The sequence below is a fragment of the Notothenia rossii genome, assembly GCF_949606895.1.
Source record: "Notothenia rossii genome assembly, chromosome: 8".
Taxonomy (NCBI): domain Eukaryota; kingdom Metazoa; phylum Chordata; class Actinopteri; order Perciformes; family Nototheniidae; genus Notothenia; species Notothenia rossii.
The window spans coordinates 18,696,714-18,716,161 of NC_136906.1; the positions used below are offsets into that span (position 1 = coordinate 18,696,714).

The 19,448-nt window shown below is 45.2% G+C and overlaps 1 protein-coding gene across 5 annotated transcripts in view; it reads right to left on the reverse strand.

The window, feature by feature from the left end:
* Positions 1–19,448, reverse strand: part of adgrl1a (adhesion G protein-coupled receptor L1a) — a 151,747-nt gene that overhangs the window by 35,469 nt on the left and 96,830 nt on the right. For all 5 annotated transcript variants that reach the window (XM_079642929.1, XM_079642931.1, XM_079642930.1 and 2 more), the window contains 2 exons: positions 9,167–9,380; positions 8,001–8,110 (listed from right to left, as the gene is read on the reverse strand). In XM_079642929.1, coding sequence (XP_079499055.1) covers positions 8,001–8,110; positions 9,167–9,380 — 324 coding nt within the window. The remainder of the gene's footprint in view (positions 1–8,000; positions 8,111–9,166; positions 9,381–19,448) is intronic.

Here is a 19,448-nt window from a genome sequence, read left to right on the forward strand (position 1 = left end):
CGAAAGAAAAACAGGTGCAGGAAAAAAGAGAAAATTGAGATTAAATAAAAAGCTGTCCTTTCTGTCTCTCTCTCTTTTCTTAAAGCAAGTTATCTGTCTGTGTTATGGTTGGCTACTCAGAGAAAGGATGGCTCAAATGGAAAATGAGGAGGGGAAAATGGCCTGACTTGGGTTTAAATCCATTTCCATTTCCATTTCATTTCGGCTTTATCAATAATCCCCCAACAACACAATCCTCCCCCAACCACGTACTCTCGACCCCACCTCAACCCCTCTTATTGCCACATTCCTCCTTCTTTCCCTCATGCCCAAACGTGCGGCTGCGGGGAACCTGTTGGAGAGAAACTGAGGGAGAGCCTCTTTGTGCTGTAGTCCTCTTCAGCTGTGGGAGTAAACAAAGATTGAGAAAGCGATGAGGGTATGGCAGATGGAAAGGTGGAGACGAGGATGACTCTATCTGTAGTTAGTTGTCTGCGGGAGCGATTGTTGATATTGTCTCTCTCATAGTACAGTCTGTGTTGACATTAGGAGTGGCCCCTTGATCTAAAGAAAGCGGTGCTTTTGGCTTTGCTCAATTTACAGAGTGAGGATGCTCGCTATGGAAGCCAGCGTAAACACTCAACCCATCGACCGTCCAATCAATGGGGAGCTGCTGGCTTGCCTGGCCGAGGCTGGCTCATCAAAGAAAAAGAGAACAAACAACAGGGGAAAGGGAGGGCTTGACAGAGTGGAACGCCTCAGAAAAACAGAAAGAAACCAAGAGACATGGTTTGGGGGGGGGGGGGGGAGGGGAGGGGAGACAAAAATAAACGGGTAAAGACAAAAGAGAGATGAGAGAAATGTCTGCAGTGGGCTCATCACACACAAATCAATAGGTTGGTGTGTTGTTGAGTCACACCAAGGCCTCAGCTGACTCCAGCAGGTAAGCTCCCTCCACATCCATGAAGCTGTTTTGCACCTGCTCGTGTCGCCATGACTGGGGAGGTCTGTGAGCAGCTGGAGACCCCAGGAGAAGATAGCAAGGATCTCAGCTCCGCCTTCGTCATTACAGCGCTGCCACACGCCTTGCTGAGGCAGAAGCGCATCGCCATGTCTCTCGGGGACCTCACACGTCAAATGGCACATGGCTGGTGGATCCCTGCTGCGGGCGAGATTGTCATGTGTGTGTCACGCAAGTCTGATGTCCCCGGGGAGCCCGGTGAAATTGTCACGACAGCTTACGGTGGTACCCATTAATAAAGAAAAAAAGGTGAGAGGGAGGGAGAGAGAGAGGGAGGGAGAGAGAGATGTAAGGAGGAAGAGCGAGCAAAATAAAAAATAAAAAGGGGGGAGTTAGCGGCAGTAGCTTGATCTGTGCGGGGGGTGGCCTTGCATCTTGGCAGCGATACAGCACAGGCAGCATCAGGATCAGCAGCAACACTGATCATTTATCATCTAATGCCAAGATCAAAATGGACAAACAACCTCTATGAAGACCGGGGGAATGATAGCCTAGAGTAGTAAACATGGCAAAGCTATGACTGCGAGTCCTGTGAAGCTGGGGCAGGGGCCAAGAAAGCATAACATCCCCGCCACCAACTGCGTGTGCAATCATTAACTACAAGGTTAGGGTAGGGGGAGACGGACCAGGGAGCATCAGAGCTTTCATCGGAACTGAAACAACTACGGGGGGCAGGGGTGCATGACGATACCGAAATTCAGCAAAGCTCGAACATATGGACTTATTTTGACATTTACTGTCAGCAGAGCTTGCCCGCTTCACGCGAGTGTATCCTCTAAAGATGGTATTTGAAATGTAATAAATTGACTTTTGTGTATTCATTCCTAAAAAGGAGGAAAATTATGGGTGTGATGCACAGCAGTGACATGTAGAGAGATAGAGAGAAAAAAAAGAAAACGTCTTCAATGCTGCGGAGAGGGAGAAGAACAATAGGGTCGGTTGAAGACGGTTGACTTCCTTTCTTCTGCTCTTGGTTGTCCTGAAAAATAGACACCAATTACAGACACACACAGATCATCTAAAAACACACGCGCATAAACACAGAGAAAAGAGACACAAATTCAAAGATTGTCGTCACAGTGAGCAGGAGGTTAGTTTAAGGCCACCTTGGCTGTTTGTCTGATTCATTCAGCATTTCTGTTTCACGGCCCTTTTGAGAAATAAGCCGCTGCCCTCCCTCCCCTTAATCACTCTGCTCAGCGCTCTCTACAACCCTATCAATTACTCCCACACTAATGAGTACAGCTAGTCAAACACACACACACACACACACACACACACACACACACACACACACACACACACACACACACACACACACACACACACACACACACACACACACACACACACACACACACACACACACACACACACACACACACACACACACACACACACACACACACACACACACACACACACACACACACACACACACACACACACACACACACACACACACACAAGACTGCAGGACTACCGTGCCTTCCTTTATCTTTTAAGCAGCCTAGATGTGTGTGTGTCCCTCTGTATCCTTCCTTCCCTCTTGTTCCGTCTCTCAATTTACATTTTTCACGGTAAAAAGTCATCCCTTTCCAAGGCCTGAGCAAATTCGGCTGCTTCTCATTCACCAAACATTTATGAGCCCCGCGTCTAATGGTGCCCCTAAACATATTAATATAATTTCATTTTCAGCTACATCAAAGTCTTTCCTTTTCTTCCCCTTGAAAACTTGACATATTACAATGCCATTATTCCTTCTACTGACAAACTCTCGCAACAAGTCAACTATCATTTCCAGCGGCTTAGTGTCCAAGACGCCAAGAAAGGCAGTGCTGAATACAATTGTGGGGAGGAATACATTTGATAAAGTAAAACAGTGGCGGGGCCACAAGATATGAATGTAAAAGTGGAGAATTTGATGTTACCTAAGAAGCTCTGCAGAATCTCTTCTGTACAGCCCGAGTAGGCCATTTTACCCTTTAACTAGCAGCACCACTATTTGGTTGAGCACATTTTGTGTCTTGATATCTTGTTGAAAAATAAATAAAAAGGTTTAACTCTGATTATCTGATTCAGCCAGCTCTACCATTTGGTTGACATGATATGCACAAAACAACCTCTAGATGTCACTGTGGTTCAAACAGAATGCCCTTTAGCTAGCTTTTTTTGTACCACTTTATTAATCATTAAGAACCATTTATAAACCAGTTCTAAAATAGTTTTCATACATCAACACAGGCTCACTATTTGGCAAGATGACTAAGCCTTATATTGGCACTAGCTTACTTTGTCTTCTTCATCAGCCAGCTTGGTGTCTGTTGTTCACTGAATTGATTCTCCCCCTTCCATCTTGATGTTTCTTGGCATCTCTTTATGACCATTTATTTACGAGTTACTAACATTTATAGTTGCCAAAAGGGAGCCTTATTTTAAAGTGTAAAACACATTCCCATTTATTAATGAGTTACTACCATTTCTAATAAGGCTTAGCAGTACAGATAAATGTCGGCTCACTATTTGGTAAGCAACCGGTCACAGTTGCCCTGTTTATCTCATGTCTTATAAAGCTTATTAATGATTTATAAAGTGTTCACAACCTAATTAATAAATAAATTACAAACTATTCGTAAACCCTTTATACTGTAAGGGTAGTCTTATTGTAAATTGGTACCAACTTTGGTAAGGTAACCATATCATTGTTGACATATTTTAGTGTCAGAGCACTGACTGAACATAATTAGATGACTTGAGGCACAAAAAAAGTTTTAACAAGGGTGTAATTATTTTTTGGAAAATATGCTCAACCAACCGGTCGATTTGGCCTTTTATGGTAAACTAGCAATATTACTTTTTCAGAGTTTCAGAGATGTTTTCCAATAAAATATGGTAAATAAACAGCTAGATTCATGGTAATATTACTAAATCTAGTACTGCCTTATGAGTCTCAGAGTGAAAGAGAGATTATAATTTATATAGCAGCTTTCATGCATGGCATTCAGCCCAAAGTTGCACACAGATGAGCAAGTTAGGCCAACACAGGATAGAGACATTTGCTGTTAGGCCAGTGGTTTCTTGCAAGGCCAATTCAGCATACAGTAAGATGGGCAAGTCTTTTTTTTATTATGAAAAACACTTAACTTACTTTTTTCCATTTTTATTTTTTTACAATTATTATTTATTATCTTTTATGAATATATCTGGTTGTATATATTGCTCATTTCCCATAAAATATATTTTTTTATTTGAGTTTGTGTTTTATTTGAGTTTGATGCATACAAATACTGTACTGTATATGATGATTGTTGAAAATGCACTTTTACCATAAAAGGTCAGCTCGACCATTTGGTAGAGGCTCATAAAAACAAAACTGTGTGGTCAGTCAAAAAAATTAAAATAGTTTGTGGTTATTTGTGGCCCATTTGATAAAAAAAATGCAAACAAATAATTTTTCCATAGGGTTTTTCTTGGTCTGGTAGTTAAAGGGTAGGCAGTTCTTCTGCTTACAGCACTGTGCATATCAACAAGATAAATCACAGCTGATGAAGTAGCAGAGCACAACACCAGGTCTAATGGCTCTGGCATGGCCAGCATGGATGGCCCGAATGAAGAGCATTAGGAGTCAATAATGATGTACTACTGTGTCCTGGGGAAGGAGGGGGGGCAGGTAGAGTTCTCTTACAGGGCAGATTTACTCTGACTCAGTGTACATCTGGGCTAAAACTGCAGTGTAGGGTTTCCACTGCAGTAAATACATGCTGCAGCTGTGTGCATGGATTTGTTATGCCTTAATGGAACCCAGCCGTCTACAGCAGGCTGTGACAGTGCAAAATGAGGGTTCTGTTGAGCTGTTTTGTCTTGCTCTGTTATGGCTGGCAAAAACAATGCTACGTGGCAGGGAGGCCTCGCAGGGCTTTTTGGCTCGATGAGATATGATTTGACTTGTTGGCGGATTTGTATTTCTTTTTTAAAGTGATCCCACGCGCAGCAACAAACACACACGTTCCGGACCCCTGCTTGAGCTCAGCTGACAAAAGCCTGTGTGTGTCACTTTTGCTCTGGCTGTCACCTCGCTGTCTCAGGTGACTGGAAACATGATGCCTGTGTAACATGCACATAGAGGCCCCTGTCAGACGCTAGCCATCAATGTGGCTACACACAATCTCAACTGCTTTGACACACAACCTTAACATATCATCTCTCTGTTGTTAACCTTTTTGTAGGGACAGGCGATGAAAAACATGCGTCAGCCTTGGGTGATGCCCAGCATTCCCAGCCAGACGTGAACGATGGGGCATTACCAGAGCGATTAGAAGCAGCAAATTCAATTAATCTTGACAAATCTCTGCTGAGGCAGGACTGAAGAGAGCGGCGCGCCCCCTCTCCTGGTAATTAAAATTGGCCTAGTTGAGTGACGTGTGGTGCAATGGTGACTAGGTTTTGGGATGAACAGTTTCAGCTTTCAGTCTGAATGTGTCAGGTCGTATTTACTTCAGATCAGAACAAAAACAAAGACGGCCCGCAGTATAAGTTGTCTGCATACGCTCATGTGTAGCAGCGTGGACGTGTTCTCTAGCCGAGAAGAGTGGCAGAGGACAGCGATAATTAGCTCTTCTTTGTCACCTCAGACAGGCAGGACTTTTCATCAGAGAGGGATCAACTTCCAATTTTCTAAGCCGTGACGTACTTTACACACAATCAACAAACTTTTTTCCAAACACAGGGAGGAAAAATGCAAGTCAGCAGCTATTTAATCATCCCTTTGATTGCTTTGCAGAGAGAAAGTAAGCTCCCTTGAGCAGTCAGAGGAAACCAAGGTTAGAATACATGAGGAAGGCAGGTACAACTTAGAAATGCTACCTCAACCCTCTATGAACCATAATATGGGACCAGGCTACAGCATAGAACTTCTAGAGAATAACTAACAAAGTCACGCACCTTGAGAGGGGCCGTCTGACAGCAGCTAACATCAAATGACAGACGGACTGTACAGAAGGTAGAGGAGACTCGAGAAAAAGACGTGTTTTTTTTTTTCACTTTTAAGGCATTGAAGAAAAAAGACACCATAGAGAAACTCTAAACTTCTGCTTATCTGTGACTGTGGATGCAAACTGACTCAACAAAGTCTCTCAAAAGCTAATCCAAGGACAAAAATCACAGAGCAGAGGTAGGGCGAAAAACTGAAAAAGGTGCATGGAAGTCCCTGAGTTTCTCCGAACCTTTCCACCTGGGCTGGAGAGTTGGATACTTGAATATGTGTCCAACCTGTAAAAGAAAAAAACGACAGAGACAGCAGCAGAGACTGAAGAGAGTGGTAAGATACTGAGGCAGAGTGATGGACAGAGAGTACAAATAGAAGAATAAGAGAAATGCTGCGGTGGAAGAAGATTAAAGACATCCGACTATAGATGAGATGTGAAAGAGAGCAGAGTACAGAAAGAGAGACATGAATAAAGGTGACGCTGACTTTGAGAGATAATAAGCAAGAGGAAGACGAGAGAAGAGATGAGAAGGAAGAAGAAGAGAGCATAGGAGGTTAGAATCTTGGCGCTGACTTAGATCCATGGCTCGCCTCAACAGAGCCTGAGGAAAAAGCAGAGAAAAACACCCAGTTTCTCCCACCCCCCCCCTCATGCAATCAGCCCCAGAGGATCTATGTATCCCACCCCCCATTATCACCTCTTCCTGGACCCCAATTCTGCTTGTGTCTGGTAGAGGTGAGCGCCACTGCCCCTCCCCTCCAGACAAGAGTTCCTGCACAGTGAGGGGATCAATGCTGAGAGTAATAATTCATGAGAGGGAGGAGGGGAGGCTGAGCGGAGATTTTCACATGTATAAGGATCAACACAACAAGATATAATCCTTTCTGTGTCTGCTCCTCTGGCTGTGTGAGTGACTGTGCTCAGGTCCGCGTGTGCATGCTTGCTCAGGGGGAGAAAGAACGAGAGCAACTGTGTGTCCCCCTTTTGCTAGTATGAGGTACACTTGAGTGTGTATGCAGACGTGTGTGTGTGGCTCACACCTGCCATGGAGCTCTGAGCAGTGCCGTGAGGAAGTCAGCCGTTACCATGGGGACATTAAAATGTGTGCCGCTCCAGGTCATGTGGTCTAAAATAAGCCTTTTGCTGTTTGTGTTAACATTCCTATGTTCAGGTGCAACACACACACACACACACACACACACACACACACACACACACACACACACACACACACACACACACACACACACACACACACACACACACACACACACACACACACACACACACACACACACACACACACACACACACACACACACACACACACACACACACACACACACACACACACACACACACACACACACACAAACACACTGCGCCCCCTGCCTGCTTGTCTCACTGCACCCAATTTTAATTTGTATTGGAAATCAGAGGGACAGCCAAGGTGTTTGTCACCTGATAAAGGCAGTGGCATGCCCCTGGGTCAATCAGTGTCTGAGTGCAGGGGCGGTGTGTGTTACACTGCTGTGATCGCCAATAAGGGCTGACCCAATGTTTGCAGTGGGTGTGTGTGAAGTGCTTATCGGACCCTGTGCTTCCTTCCCCCATGTGAAAATCCCTCTCAGCCACTGTTGCGTTGTTCTGTCGATGAAGAAAAAGGGTTTAGAGGCCTGTGTGTGTTTGTGTGTGTGTGGATGTATGTGTGTGTTGGTGCATTGTAAGTGTATGAGACAGAAAGAAAAGAGAGAGAGAGAGAGAGAGAGAGAGAAAGCAGGTGAGGATGACTGTGTGTGTGTGTGTGGTTTTGTTTGTGTTGAAAAAAGCCATAGGGAGCAGGTGAGCACGTGTCAGAGTGAGAATGTCATTTTTGTCGAGGGCTTTTGGGGGTTGATAAGGGAGTAGGAGGTTCAGGTGGGGGGGGGGGGGGTAAAGAGAGGGAAGGGAGGGGACGATGAATGGGGTGAGGGAGTTGGGAAGGTGGGAGGGAGTGAAAGGATCTCAGTACTCACTGTAGGGGACACACTCGTACTGGATCTCCAGGTACTTGTAGGTCCCTGGACAGGGGTCTGGGAACACGTCGGACCCCGCTACCACCACACACTGGGTGCGGTTATTACACCTGCGAGACAGGCGGGGGGGGGAGTGAGAAAAAGACAGAAAATAGAGGAAGTAAGTGATAGAAAAATGACGAGTGCGAGTAAGAAAGACAAAGAGACATCTTCAGGCTCTGAAAGATGGAAGGAACGGTTGGGAAGGGAGTAATTTCACACTAGACTAGATCATGTGACAGCTGCACCCGAGGGGAGGTGGGAAACAGAGAGGCAGGAAGAGATGGGAGAACGGAGTGGGGTGAAGGGTAGAGAGAAGGAAGGAGGGAGGGAGGGGGAGAGGCAGAGAGAGGGCGAGTGACGTAAGAGGCTACTCTCTTGGGGGATTGTGAGTGGGAGCAATTAGAGGTGAGAGAACAGGGGAGGACGAGAGGGGCTAAGGCAAATACTCTACACTATACACACAAGGAAAACATTCATTTCGCACATTATACCTCAATCTAAACCGCTCGCTGCATGCCGTCTCACGTCTGCACACCAGGAAACACACACACCAAAGATATATGTCCACACACACATGCACTCACTCATTCTCAACACATCATCTCTATCCAGCTCTTAGCATTTCTCCCCTGTGCTGTTTCTCACTCCTTAACTCACTCATCCTATCCGTTCTAGCAGTGTCTCTTTCCTTTACCCCCTCAATTCTCTCCCTCACCCCCTGCCATTTCCCTCCCTCCTTAGCTCTCTCCCCAAGCTAGCACCCTGTGCCTCCATTACGTGCGTGATGGATAGCTGGGAGAGGGCTTCTATTGATCTGAGCTCGGAGGAAGCAGGCGCTCAGCGCAAACACAGAGCAGCTGTAGGAAGCCCTACAAAACACTCAAAAACCCCAAACCTCCGCATTCACATACTCGCACTCACGTACACGAAATGAACACACACCATATACACCACCATATACATGCACAGACACAGTGGTGTTCCACACAGAACTTCAGTATTTCACCAAGGTATCAACACCACAGGAGGAAAAGCAGGACATTCTGTTGTGAGAAAGGATCTTGTTTACCTGGCCAACAACAGGCTCTGGCTCACACTGAAAATCCAAACAGATCAATAGTTACCTTTGTGACATTATCTTGAAGGCGTCGGGCAGGTAGCACTGCACATTCTCCATCTGAAAGGGGTCTGCGTCACAGATCTTGTCATCAGTGCGGCCGTAGTTGGCCGTTTCGATCATGATGACATCGCTTCCAGGGCAGCGCAGCTCGATCGGGTAGCCTTCACACGCCAGCTCTCGACGCATCAAGCCGAAGGGCATCATTGACCGGCTCAGGGCTGGAATGGAAAGAGGGAGAGAGGCAAAGTTATTGATAATTCAATGAACCGTAATACTTTTAGGAGGCACTTTATTATTCGACCACATTGTAAATATGATGTGTAGTGACAAACGCAGGCGGAATGAAAGTGGTTCCTATTGTCCTTATGTAAAGCTCAAATAAACTATTAATGACTCGCCTTCACAGATCAGTAATGTTTCAGATCCGTTGATGCCTGGCAGTGCAGTTTTCACTTTGGAACATCACAGATCAACATTATTGGCATGATGAATTGCAGCCATTACCAGTTTCTTCAATAAGATATTGCGGCACTTGTGAAGTAAACTGTGAGAGTTTCAAATGTTAACAAACTCCTACACACAGCCAGGCATCAGCTTCTCATACTCATCCCCTCACCAGAGAAGAACTGAGTGTCCTTCCAAGCATCCTTTAGTGTTTTCCACCCCAACGAGGTGTCAGAGCAGCACCTTAAGATTCTCTCTGAATAACAGAGGAAGTCGTGGTAGAACAAGCAAAGAAAAGAGAACTAGTGGCTTTGTACACCTTCACCCCTGATGTGTACACCATTTGCACACCCACTGCTGTTAATAAGCCGTCTGAGAGGAAAGTCAATGCACTGCCGGGGCCAGAAGCGGGGCTCTGTGTGGGGAAGGGTCAGCAGGGACAGCGTGGTACTCGGGGTTAATCGCTGAGCCAGGCTGAGAGGCATGGAAGAGGGCTGCGAAGAGGCGCTGAGAGAGACACTTGTTGTCTTTCAAGCTCTCTCCATAACTGCATACCTATCCAACTTCTCCTCTATATTCAGTCTCACGCAAAAAATTAAATCAATACAAAATGGCAGCAGACTTTCTCTACAGCACAGGTGGAAGCAGGGACAAAGGAACAGAATTTAGGTGGAGACAGAGTGAGTGATCTGGCAGTGAGGGTGTCCGTGGTGTTGAAGGACAGCCAGTGTGTGTCCGTGCTGATACTTATGCCAGTGGCTGCTGTCCATGGTCCTGAACTACAAAACTTATTCTGGGAAAATAACAAGTGTTGGAGCTTGGTAGGTGTGGAGCTATCTGCTGTCCTGTAGAAGGGTGGGGTTTTGACTGAGCTCTCCTTTTCATTGTCAGTGTAGAGGCCATGAAATGTATTAGGCTGGTGGGCATTCTGTCAAATCTAAACAGAGTAGTTCACTTAATCACGCTGTAATTTAGCAGGTCTTTATAAACTGAGGCTTTCTCGCACAGTGCCAGACAGGCTCAGCAGCAGACTAAGGGCACTGAGTCAGCCCCTCTCTCCCACCTCTGTTAGTGCTGAAACCCACAGAGCGGGGCTGTTTTCCCTCCCTGACACTGAGCTAGCACTGCTTAGGTTACAGCCGCTGTCCATTCAGGAGGAGTGCCCATCTGAGTCAATGTCAATGTCAGTCATCCCCGACATGCTCTGCAGTGGTGCGCTACATGATTCACTGCAATCAGACTTGCTCATATTTCCAAATGCCACCAATTTATGCAGCAGGGACTTGAGTTCAGTTGTGTAACTAACGCCATTAAGGCTGAATGACTAGTACAGACAGACTTCAAATCTTTTATGCCTTGCCAACATGCAGTGTCAGTGCCAAATCACAAAGGCCTTGATGCAAAAGCGCATACTAATTAAAGCACTTGGAGATGCAAACAGCAGGCGAGGCCGGACAAGTTACTCCACACACAAATACAAAAACCCACAAGAGCAAATGAGCTGATACACGGACATGCTGGGCAGGCGAGTGTGTGCGTTCATACTTGCGTTGCATACATACACGCATACACTCGCAGTGTCTTGTAGTCACAGTGGCAGTGCATAGTGTCAGTGTGTGGCCTTGTTCTTTTAACTAGCCTGTGGTGTAAGTACACAGCAGCGTACAGCTGGCCAGCTATTAGAGCCACACAGTGAGCCAAGAGGAGTGTAAAACTGAAGGGGGCCACCAGGAGTGATCAAGCTCAGTCCACTTAGCCCCCATCAGAGGGGGCAGACCACAAGTTAAACATACTTTACATACCAAACATACCTTGTATAATAACTAATCCCAAATATTCATGGCCTTGTAATGCTGTGCCCCCTGCACGCTAATGGAAATAGCTACAGTGGAAGGGTTCATCTCTTTGAAAACAGCCAAAGGGGGCAGTTAAATTAATGTATGAGCTGTTAGTTTCATTAGGAGTCTGTTTCAACGGCAAAAATTATTTCTGCATTGTTTTTGAGCGATAATTTGCTGTTTCATTTCTGGTGGTTATGCTGATCGGCTTGTCTTTGTACAGATAATTTCTGCTTGTTACCATGACTGTCATGTCTGGTATTTAGCAAGGAGATCACTGACTAGATGTTGACACGCCAAGAGTTTATTTAGTCAAGCTGAACTTGATCTTATAAAGACAGATATGTTTTGGAGTAAAGGCTCAAAGTAAATGTAATTAGTGTTTGGAATCAAAATGATGCAATTTCACAAGTCAAATTTAGAGAGATTGTGATGTATGAACCTTAATCCATTATGTTTTTCAGGTTATTGTTATTCTGGCCCACTGTTAGAGTTTAGCCATAATTGAACACAGCCATTATTGAGCCAGTACACTTCAATAGTGACAGCGACCATGATAACTAGCCTATTTCTGGCAGCACTGCAACTCCCAACTTTCATCGTATTTCACCCCAACATATTTCAATGTTTGACAAGTTCCAGGTCTAAGGTAAATACAGCAGTTTATATACCGATAAATGGCAAGATTTTTGAATGATGCATTCACAAACAAGTGTGGAACTTAATTTCAGGGCGTGTGTGTGTGTGTGTGTGTGTGTGTGTGTGTGTGTGTGTGTGTGTGTGTGTGTGTGTGTGTGTGTGTGTGTGTGTGTGTGTGTGTGTGTGTGTGTGTGTGTGTGTGTGTGTGTGTGCCAGATGGCCTGAGGCCTAGCTGAAGCAGAGGCTGGCTTTGAGCTGAGATGAGATGAGCAGAGGATACGCTTGGACTGGCCATGGGCTACGATTGTCCTTCACTCTGCAGGAATCCATTAAGGTTTCAGGGTTTCTTCGGCCAACAAACACAAACACACACGTGGCCATTTAGTCTTGCCTGTCAGACTCATGATTGCTGGATGACAAAGAGTCTTTCTCAGCAGACGCCATATGTATAGGTGGATCTCATTTCTCACTGTGAGAATATGAATGATCTCCCGTGGTATATAAAACTGTGTTCATATATTTAATCACAAGAAATTGTTAACATTCCTCCCACATACTGATAATGGTATGAGCCAATTTGATAATTACACAAGCTGATATGAATATACGTGGCAGTGTGACACACACACACACACACACACACACACACACACACACACACACACACACACACACACACACACACACACACACACACACACACACACACACACACACACACACACACACACACACACACACACACACACACACACACACACACACACACACACACACACACACACACACACACACACACACACACACACACACACACACAGCCTTGTGTCACTCCAGGGCAGCTGGTGTGAGGGGCTGAAGCGGTTGGCTTCATAATAGAAGTTCCATACAAATTAAGAGCAAGAGAGAGAACTGATTGGATTTGACTCATTATCCTCACACAGTAATTAAAGCCTGAGGGTGGATAGTGGCTTGGACCCTCGGACAAGAACATCTTTTGAAGAAGCTAAGCCAGTCTTTACACTTACTCGTTCTTTATTTGCCAATAAGAGTCTTCACATGTATGCTCACACACAAAGATATACGCACAAATGTTTGCCAAGATAAACCGTAATTTGGAGATGAGGAGACGTGATCTGCAACTAAGAGCTGTGACCAGCACTTGAGGAAAGTGAAAAGTAAATCTTGTTTGTTATATCCTTAAAATGTTTATTTTTACCGAAACTAAAGGCTCCATCAACTACAGCATGCCTTCAAACATAACTGCACTTTGATTTCAATGTCTCTGACAGTTTGACCTTGGACTGTGTTATCGCAGACACTCTATAATGTGTTTTTTCAGAAATAATTTATTTAAAAGGCTTGGCCTTGCAGGTAGCACAGACTGTGATAGTGACTTTGCAATTGAGTCACAATAAGAGATTATACTTGTGGAGCTCTGCGGGCCTAAGGCTGACTTATTAGCTGGATGGCTGACTGTCTTTCTGGGGCCGAAATGTGATCAGCCCCTTCTAGCCCTCTGTCTGTTCCAGGAGTCATCTCCTAATGCTACACATTAGCATAGCACTGAAGCATGGTGCCAGAGAACATTCTCGCCAAACGGTAGTTGAGACACTGGGCATGCTTCTGACGAGGTGGGATTCTTGTTATAGCACCGTCTTTATAATGAACTTTAAGTGGCATTAAGGCGCATAGGTGAATATCTTCTTTTTGCCTGAAGATAGCAATGGAATATTAAAAAGGATACTGCATTCATCTACATATGCCCTCAAATTCAGCTATGGCCAGTAGAGTCATCTCCCTCATGAGTTTCAGGTAAATCTGGCAAAGAAGAACAAGTCATTTTACAGTCATTGGACAGAACGGAGAGGTCTCAGTGATGGGAATCCATCTCCCACACAGAATAATACCGACCAATGTCTCCAGAACTTTATCAGTTTAGCGCTGCCTGTATCTTCTTATCGTCTCATTAAGCATTTTGAGTTAGCGTAATGACTCACTGGGGCATGGCCTGTCAACCCAGACAAGCTGAGGCACTGCGGCCAGAACTGTCACATCCAGGCAGCCTTCAAGCTGAAGAGCTGTGACAAAGTGACATCCCGAGACAAACCTAAATGCCTAACATGAGGGTGCAGGGGATGCGTGCTGTGTGAGTGAGCTTGTGGGACAATGTGTGTGTGTGTGTGTGTGTGTGTGTGTGTGTGTGTGTGTGTGTGTGTGTGTGTGTGTGTGTGTGTGTGTGTGTGTGTGTGTGTGTGTGTGTGTGTGTGTGTGTGTGTGTGTGTGTGTGTGTGTGTGTGTGTGTGTGTGTGTGTGTGTGTGTGTGTGTGTGCTTGTGTGTAAATGGGTGGCAGTAACGCCGGCCTCAAAGCTAGGATGCTATCTCATCTCTTCTGACTCTTCCGCCTGTCTCCTAGAGGCAAAGGAGACGGAGGAGATGAGATGAGGAGCGACTGTATAGGGAGTCACCAGCCAAGCTATACGGTCAGAACACAAAGCAGCGAAAAAATGACACACATCCACTGTGATAGAGCCAAGTCAAGCTAACACAGAGGGATATAAATGGAAGGCAGAGCAAGTGAGACAGGGTTACAATGGAAAAATAAACCATCAAACTAGATGCTGGCAGAAGATCAACATCACAACTCTTCTTTTTGGAAGGTCACCAACATAAAAGGAGTGAGACAGACAAACATTTGTGGGAAAAAATACCTCCTTTTGTGCCCATCCAATCAGAACGGTTAGCCTCCCTCCTCAGTGACTCAGTCCCCTAACTGAACTGAATTACAGCACATCTAATAACATTACATCATTTGTTGGAGAATTAAACATGCCCCCATTGGAAATGGGATATGCACAGACCCTCATGCAACCCTTACTCATGCATTTGCGATGATAACCCCAAAAAGATTGCAGTCAGAAACAAATAAGCACTAACCCTCATCCACCCTCAACCTCAAGAACTCTCAGTGTGTTGACAAACTTTGCTGTGGGGGGAACTAGCAGGCATAGCATAGAAATTAAGACAGGCGGTAAAAGGGCCAAGAGACACAGAACAACACACACACAAACTTTAGGAAGGAGGCGAGACGGGACGTGCTCATACTGTCAAAACACTTCATTGCCAGCCCTGGCGCCTAATTATGCAATAAAAGCGCCTCAGCGGGGGGGAAACGGCAGAGCCCAAAATGAAAATCAGCCTGCCTAAAAACTAGTTGATTCACCCGGTGTAAAATATCCTCTATCTCCCAAGGGGTAGGAGCTGTGCTGCAGGCCTATCACAACTCCATTGTGTTCTCTGTTTCCAGCACATATCACAAGAGGCAGGCCAGCAGCAGACAGTGAGTCAGACCTAGATTCACATAAACATTGTGATGGAGTAAAACTACAGGTGATGCAGGAAAACAGCCACAGGGATGAAGGGAGAAGAAGGGTAAGAGAAGTGGAGAGGAAAGTGAGTAAGATGTTGAGATACAGAAAGAGAAGAAAGTGGTAAGAAAAAGGAGGGAGAGTGAGAAAAAAGGTGTGAAGGAGAGAGGGCTGACTGAGGGAGTGAGTACCATGCAAGGCTTCCTGTCAGAAAGATGCGTGTGCATTCAGAAGAGTTGCAAAGTCACATCCAGAGAGCAGTTAGGAAAGATGAGTGTCAAAGCCCAGCCCTGCCAGTGCATTAGACACCTAATGAACCTTCTTATACGCTAAGGCTAAGGCTTGGACGTGTGCACTGAGTGTGTGTCTGTGTGTATTTGTACCGTGCATGTTTATGAGCTGATGTATCTGTTGGGGAGCTAGTGTGCTTCATTTGTGGTGCTGCTGTACCTACTATTTCTCACATATGAATTACAATTTAATTTGGCTATAAAACACAAATGTTATCCTCTTATCTTTAAAGGCCATCTTGTTCGCCTGTAGCCTATACTGTATGCTTCCTCCACTCTGTGTTTTTATTTTATTTTACCTCAGCAACATCCCAGAATCCCTCATCCAATTCCATCCACCTGGAAACTGTCTCATTTAGCCTCCCCGCCTGCTTCCTTCACTCTCCCCTTGTTTTGTTCTCTTGTCCTGACCTTTCACCTCCTGTTTTCTGCCCTTCGCTTCCCATCCCTTACTCCTCCTTTATCCCCGCACACAGTTTTTTGAGCCTCTCCACTCATCCATCTCCCTCCCTGCGGTTCTCTATTTTCCCTTCTCTCCCCCCTCTCATCCCCCCTCTACTGCCCTTGGCTTCCAGCCGTAAGCTGCTGCTGGTAATTATAAATCTGCAGTCCAAAAAACACACGAAAAAGCAAATGCACACAGATCTCGAGCACATGACATGCTTGACACATACACACAAACACAGCCACATGCAAACAGACACACATACACACAGAGACACACACACACACACACACACACACACACACAAACACAAACACACATAGGCTACAAAGCCTCAAAGATACGCTGCTAGGCCCTGAGAGAAAAGAGGCAGCTATCACACGACTGCACAAACAGGAACACAATCCCCAGTCCTTAATGTAGGAGGTTGTTTGCGGCACACAAATCAATGTACCCAAATTAACACCTCGACACACACAACTACAAGCAAACACAAACGGAATGGGCTCACACACTCACAAACACGCGCACACCAACACTGTGAACAAATGAATAAACAAAAAAGGCACAGCCCCCGTGTACAGGCACCGACACATGAGAGCAGTGTGCGTCATCTTCAAAGGAAGGTTTGAAAGAACACACCGCCACTCCGCCCAGGCCTCTCCCTCCGTCTCCTGCCCGCCCCCGACTACCAATATATGTTCAAAGGCCATCCATTAACCTTTCACTCACACAGGCCTCTCTGTGATCTACTGCTCTCAGCCAAGGGCTTTGAAGAGCACATAAACCCCCAGCACCAGGGAGGCAGCAGGGGAGGTGGCAAACAACCGAAAGACACAAAGAGGCAAAAGATGAGTGAAAGAAAAAGGAAAGGAGGGAATGATAACGAAACAGATGTCGTGGTTATCATATATTAGGCAGAGGGTGAGAAAAGGGAAACAGAGCAGGGTGGCTGGATAGAAAATGTAGCAAGGCTGAAGAGGACAGAGGTGAAAGAGAGTGTGCTACTGTAAGAGAGGAAGACATTTGAAGAGGTAAAAGGAATAAGAAGAGAGAGGGAAGGGCAGCAAAAAGAGGAGAGTTTGGGCGAAGGACATCATGACGCAGGATGGAATAGCAGCTCAGTTGTTGGAGGAGAAAAAACAGGGAGATTGTTTCTCACTTCTCCAACTCTCATTTTGATCCAAAGTGCTCTGCCAGATATATGCTCTGTCTGATAGCAGCAAAGGTTTAGAGCAAAGAGCTCACAAAACACACACATTAAACAATGTGCTTTACAAATGATACAACAATAAGCCGAGAGCACATACAGTAGCAAGGTTAGCGGCACTGTGGCTTTATTGCCTCCTCAAAAGATATTATTGCTACAAGGCTGTCAAAGAATCAATTCTTATGAATTAGTGAGTAGGTTGCAGTTTTGAAATGATCATTTTAATAATATAGTATTGTGCGACTAAGCATCTACTGTATGTGGAAACATTCAATATGGGATATGGTTTCAGGTCAAGGTTCTTTTAAGATCTTAACTCAACACTTTGACCAACAATTTATGATAGCTTTGTTGTAAAAAAGCATCTGGCCTGCAATGGCATAGAGAATTCTTCATGTGGAAACCCAGGAAATATAACTACCTGTCCCTGCATTATAGAAAGAAAAATCTGCATTGAGAACAGTCCCCATTTACACATTTTCCCCATCCAAGGACACTTGAGAGACTAAAGCACTTTGTTGAGGAGATGTGTAAAAACGTCTAGCCCCCACCCTTAAATAATAACTTCTGTCCAGGGGAAAATGCACAGGAAAAAAAGGTAACGCTGAGAAGGGAAAGACAGATAAAAATGTCAGCGTGTGCTCTAGGACCAGGAGCCTTTCCACACGACTGATCTGAGAGCAAAGGCTTAAATACAGGGGAGATTTCCCCAGTCAGTTTGCTGGTGTCGTGATACAAGCTACACTCACATCAAATGCTAAACACATACAATACAATAATGGAAACACACACATGTACATACCGTGTACAAACTGTATGTACGTTAAGACAGCTCTCATGCATTACAAACTGAAAGGACCAATACATGGCCTTGCTATGATCTGGCTTCCCCCACTGATGCACATAAATACAAACACAAGTGCACACACATGCAGACGCCAATGCTTGCACTATGCTAAATGAAAGCTCTGTGTCAGGGCTTCATCATGTACGGAGCAGCTGCCTGCAATGCCTGCCACATTAAGCAAGCCTAATGGGCTTTCAATGCAACAACACCGCATATGAAGAGTTGTACATTTTTTTAGCATTCTGTGGAATCAGCGGGACATTTCGTTTGTCAGGGTTTGCATGTCACTCCGTCAGAGAGCCTGCCGTGCCAGGCTGGTGAAGCAGTTTTGTATATGCGTCTAGGAAAACATTACTTTTTTTTGCCAAGGCAAGTATGAGTTTGCATACACCGATGGAAACACTGTCTTAGTTTAACACGGCCAAAGAGAAATGGAGAATTGCATAGTTATTTTAAGAAATAATAAGGCAGGTGAGTGCGGTTGGCGGGACAGAGCTGGAAAAAGTATGTGTACCGAGCTCATGCTGGTAAGGAACATTTGCATTTAAAGAGCTGGATAAATATTAGAATCTGCAGCCAGAAGTAAAGTGAGGTTAAAGCATGGCAGATCGTTGGGACACCACGAAGGAGCAAGGGTACACATTAGACTGTGAAGCCATGTGTGATGATCCTGCAGGTTTCCAAATGAGCTCTGATTAGCCTGAGAGTGATTTCAGCAGCTCTCGTCACATGAAAACCCTGCCCTCTTCCTTCCGGTTCTCCCTCCTTTGCTCTTCTCTCTTTTGTCCTGCTCCCCTGATTACACCACGGTAGAATAAAGAGAATAACACTCCAGCCAAACTTTGGCGGGCAAAATGAACAGCACCAAAACCGTGTTGGTGTACATGAGCATGTGTTCACGTGCATGCCTGATAGAACAACATTTCACCTAATTTCATCAGATAAAATGTTGCGCTTAATACAGATAACAGTCAATTGATTATTAACGCATTATTAATAGTCCCAGGTGCCAGGTCACATAGATAGTTGGATTATTGTAACGCAAATCCAAAGCCACACGGTGCCAGAGGCAAATTGTGTCCGATTGTAACAAGTTGTATGCTGCTCAAATTCAATGTTACAAAAGAGGAGAAATTGATATGGGAAAAAAACATACTCAAATTAGAACTGCACCTGGCCAATCAGAGCTTACACAGAGGGAAAG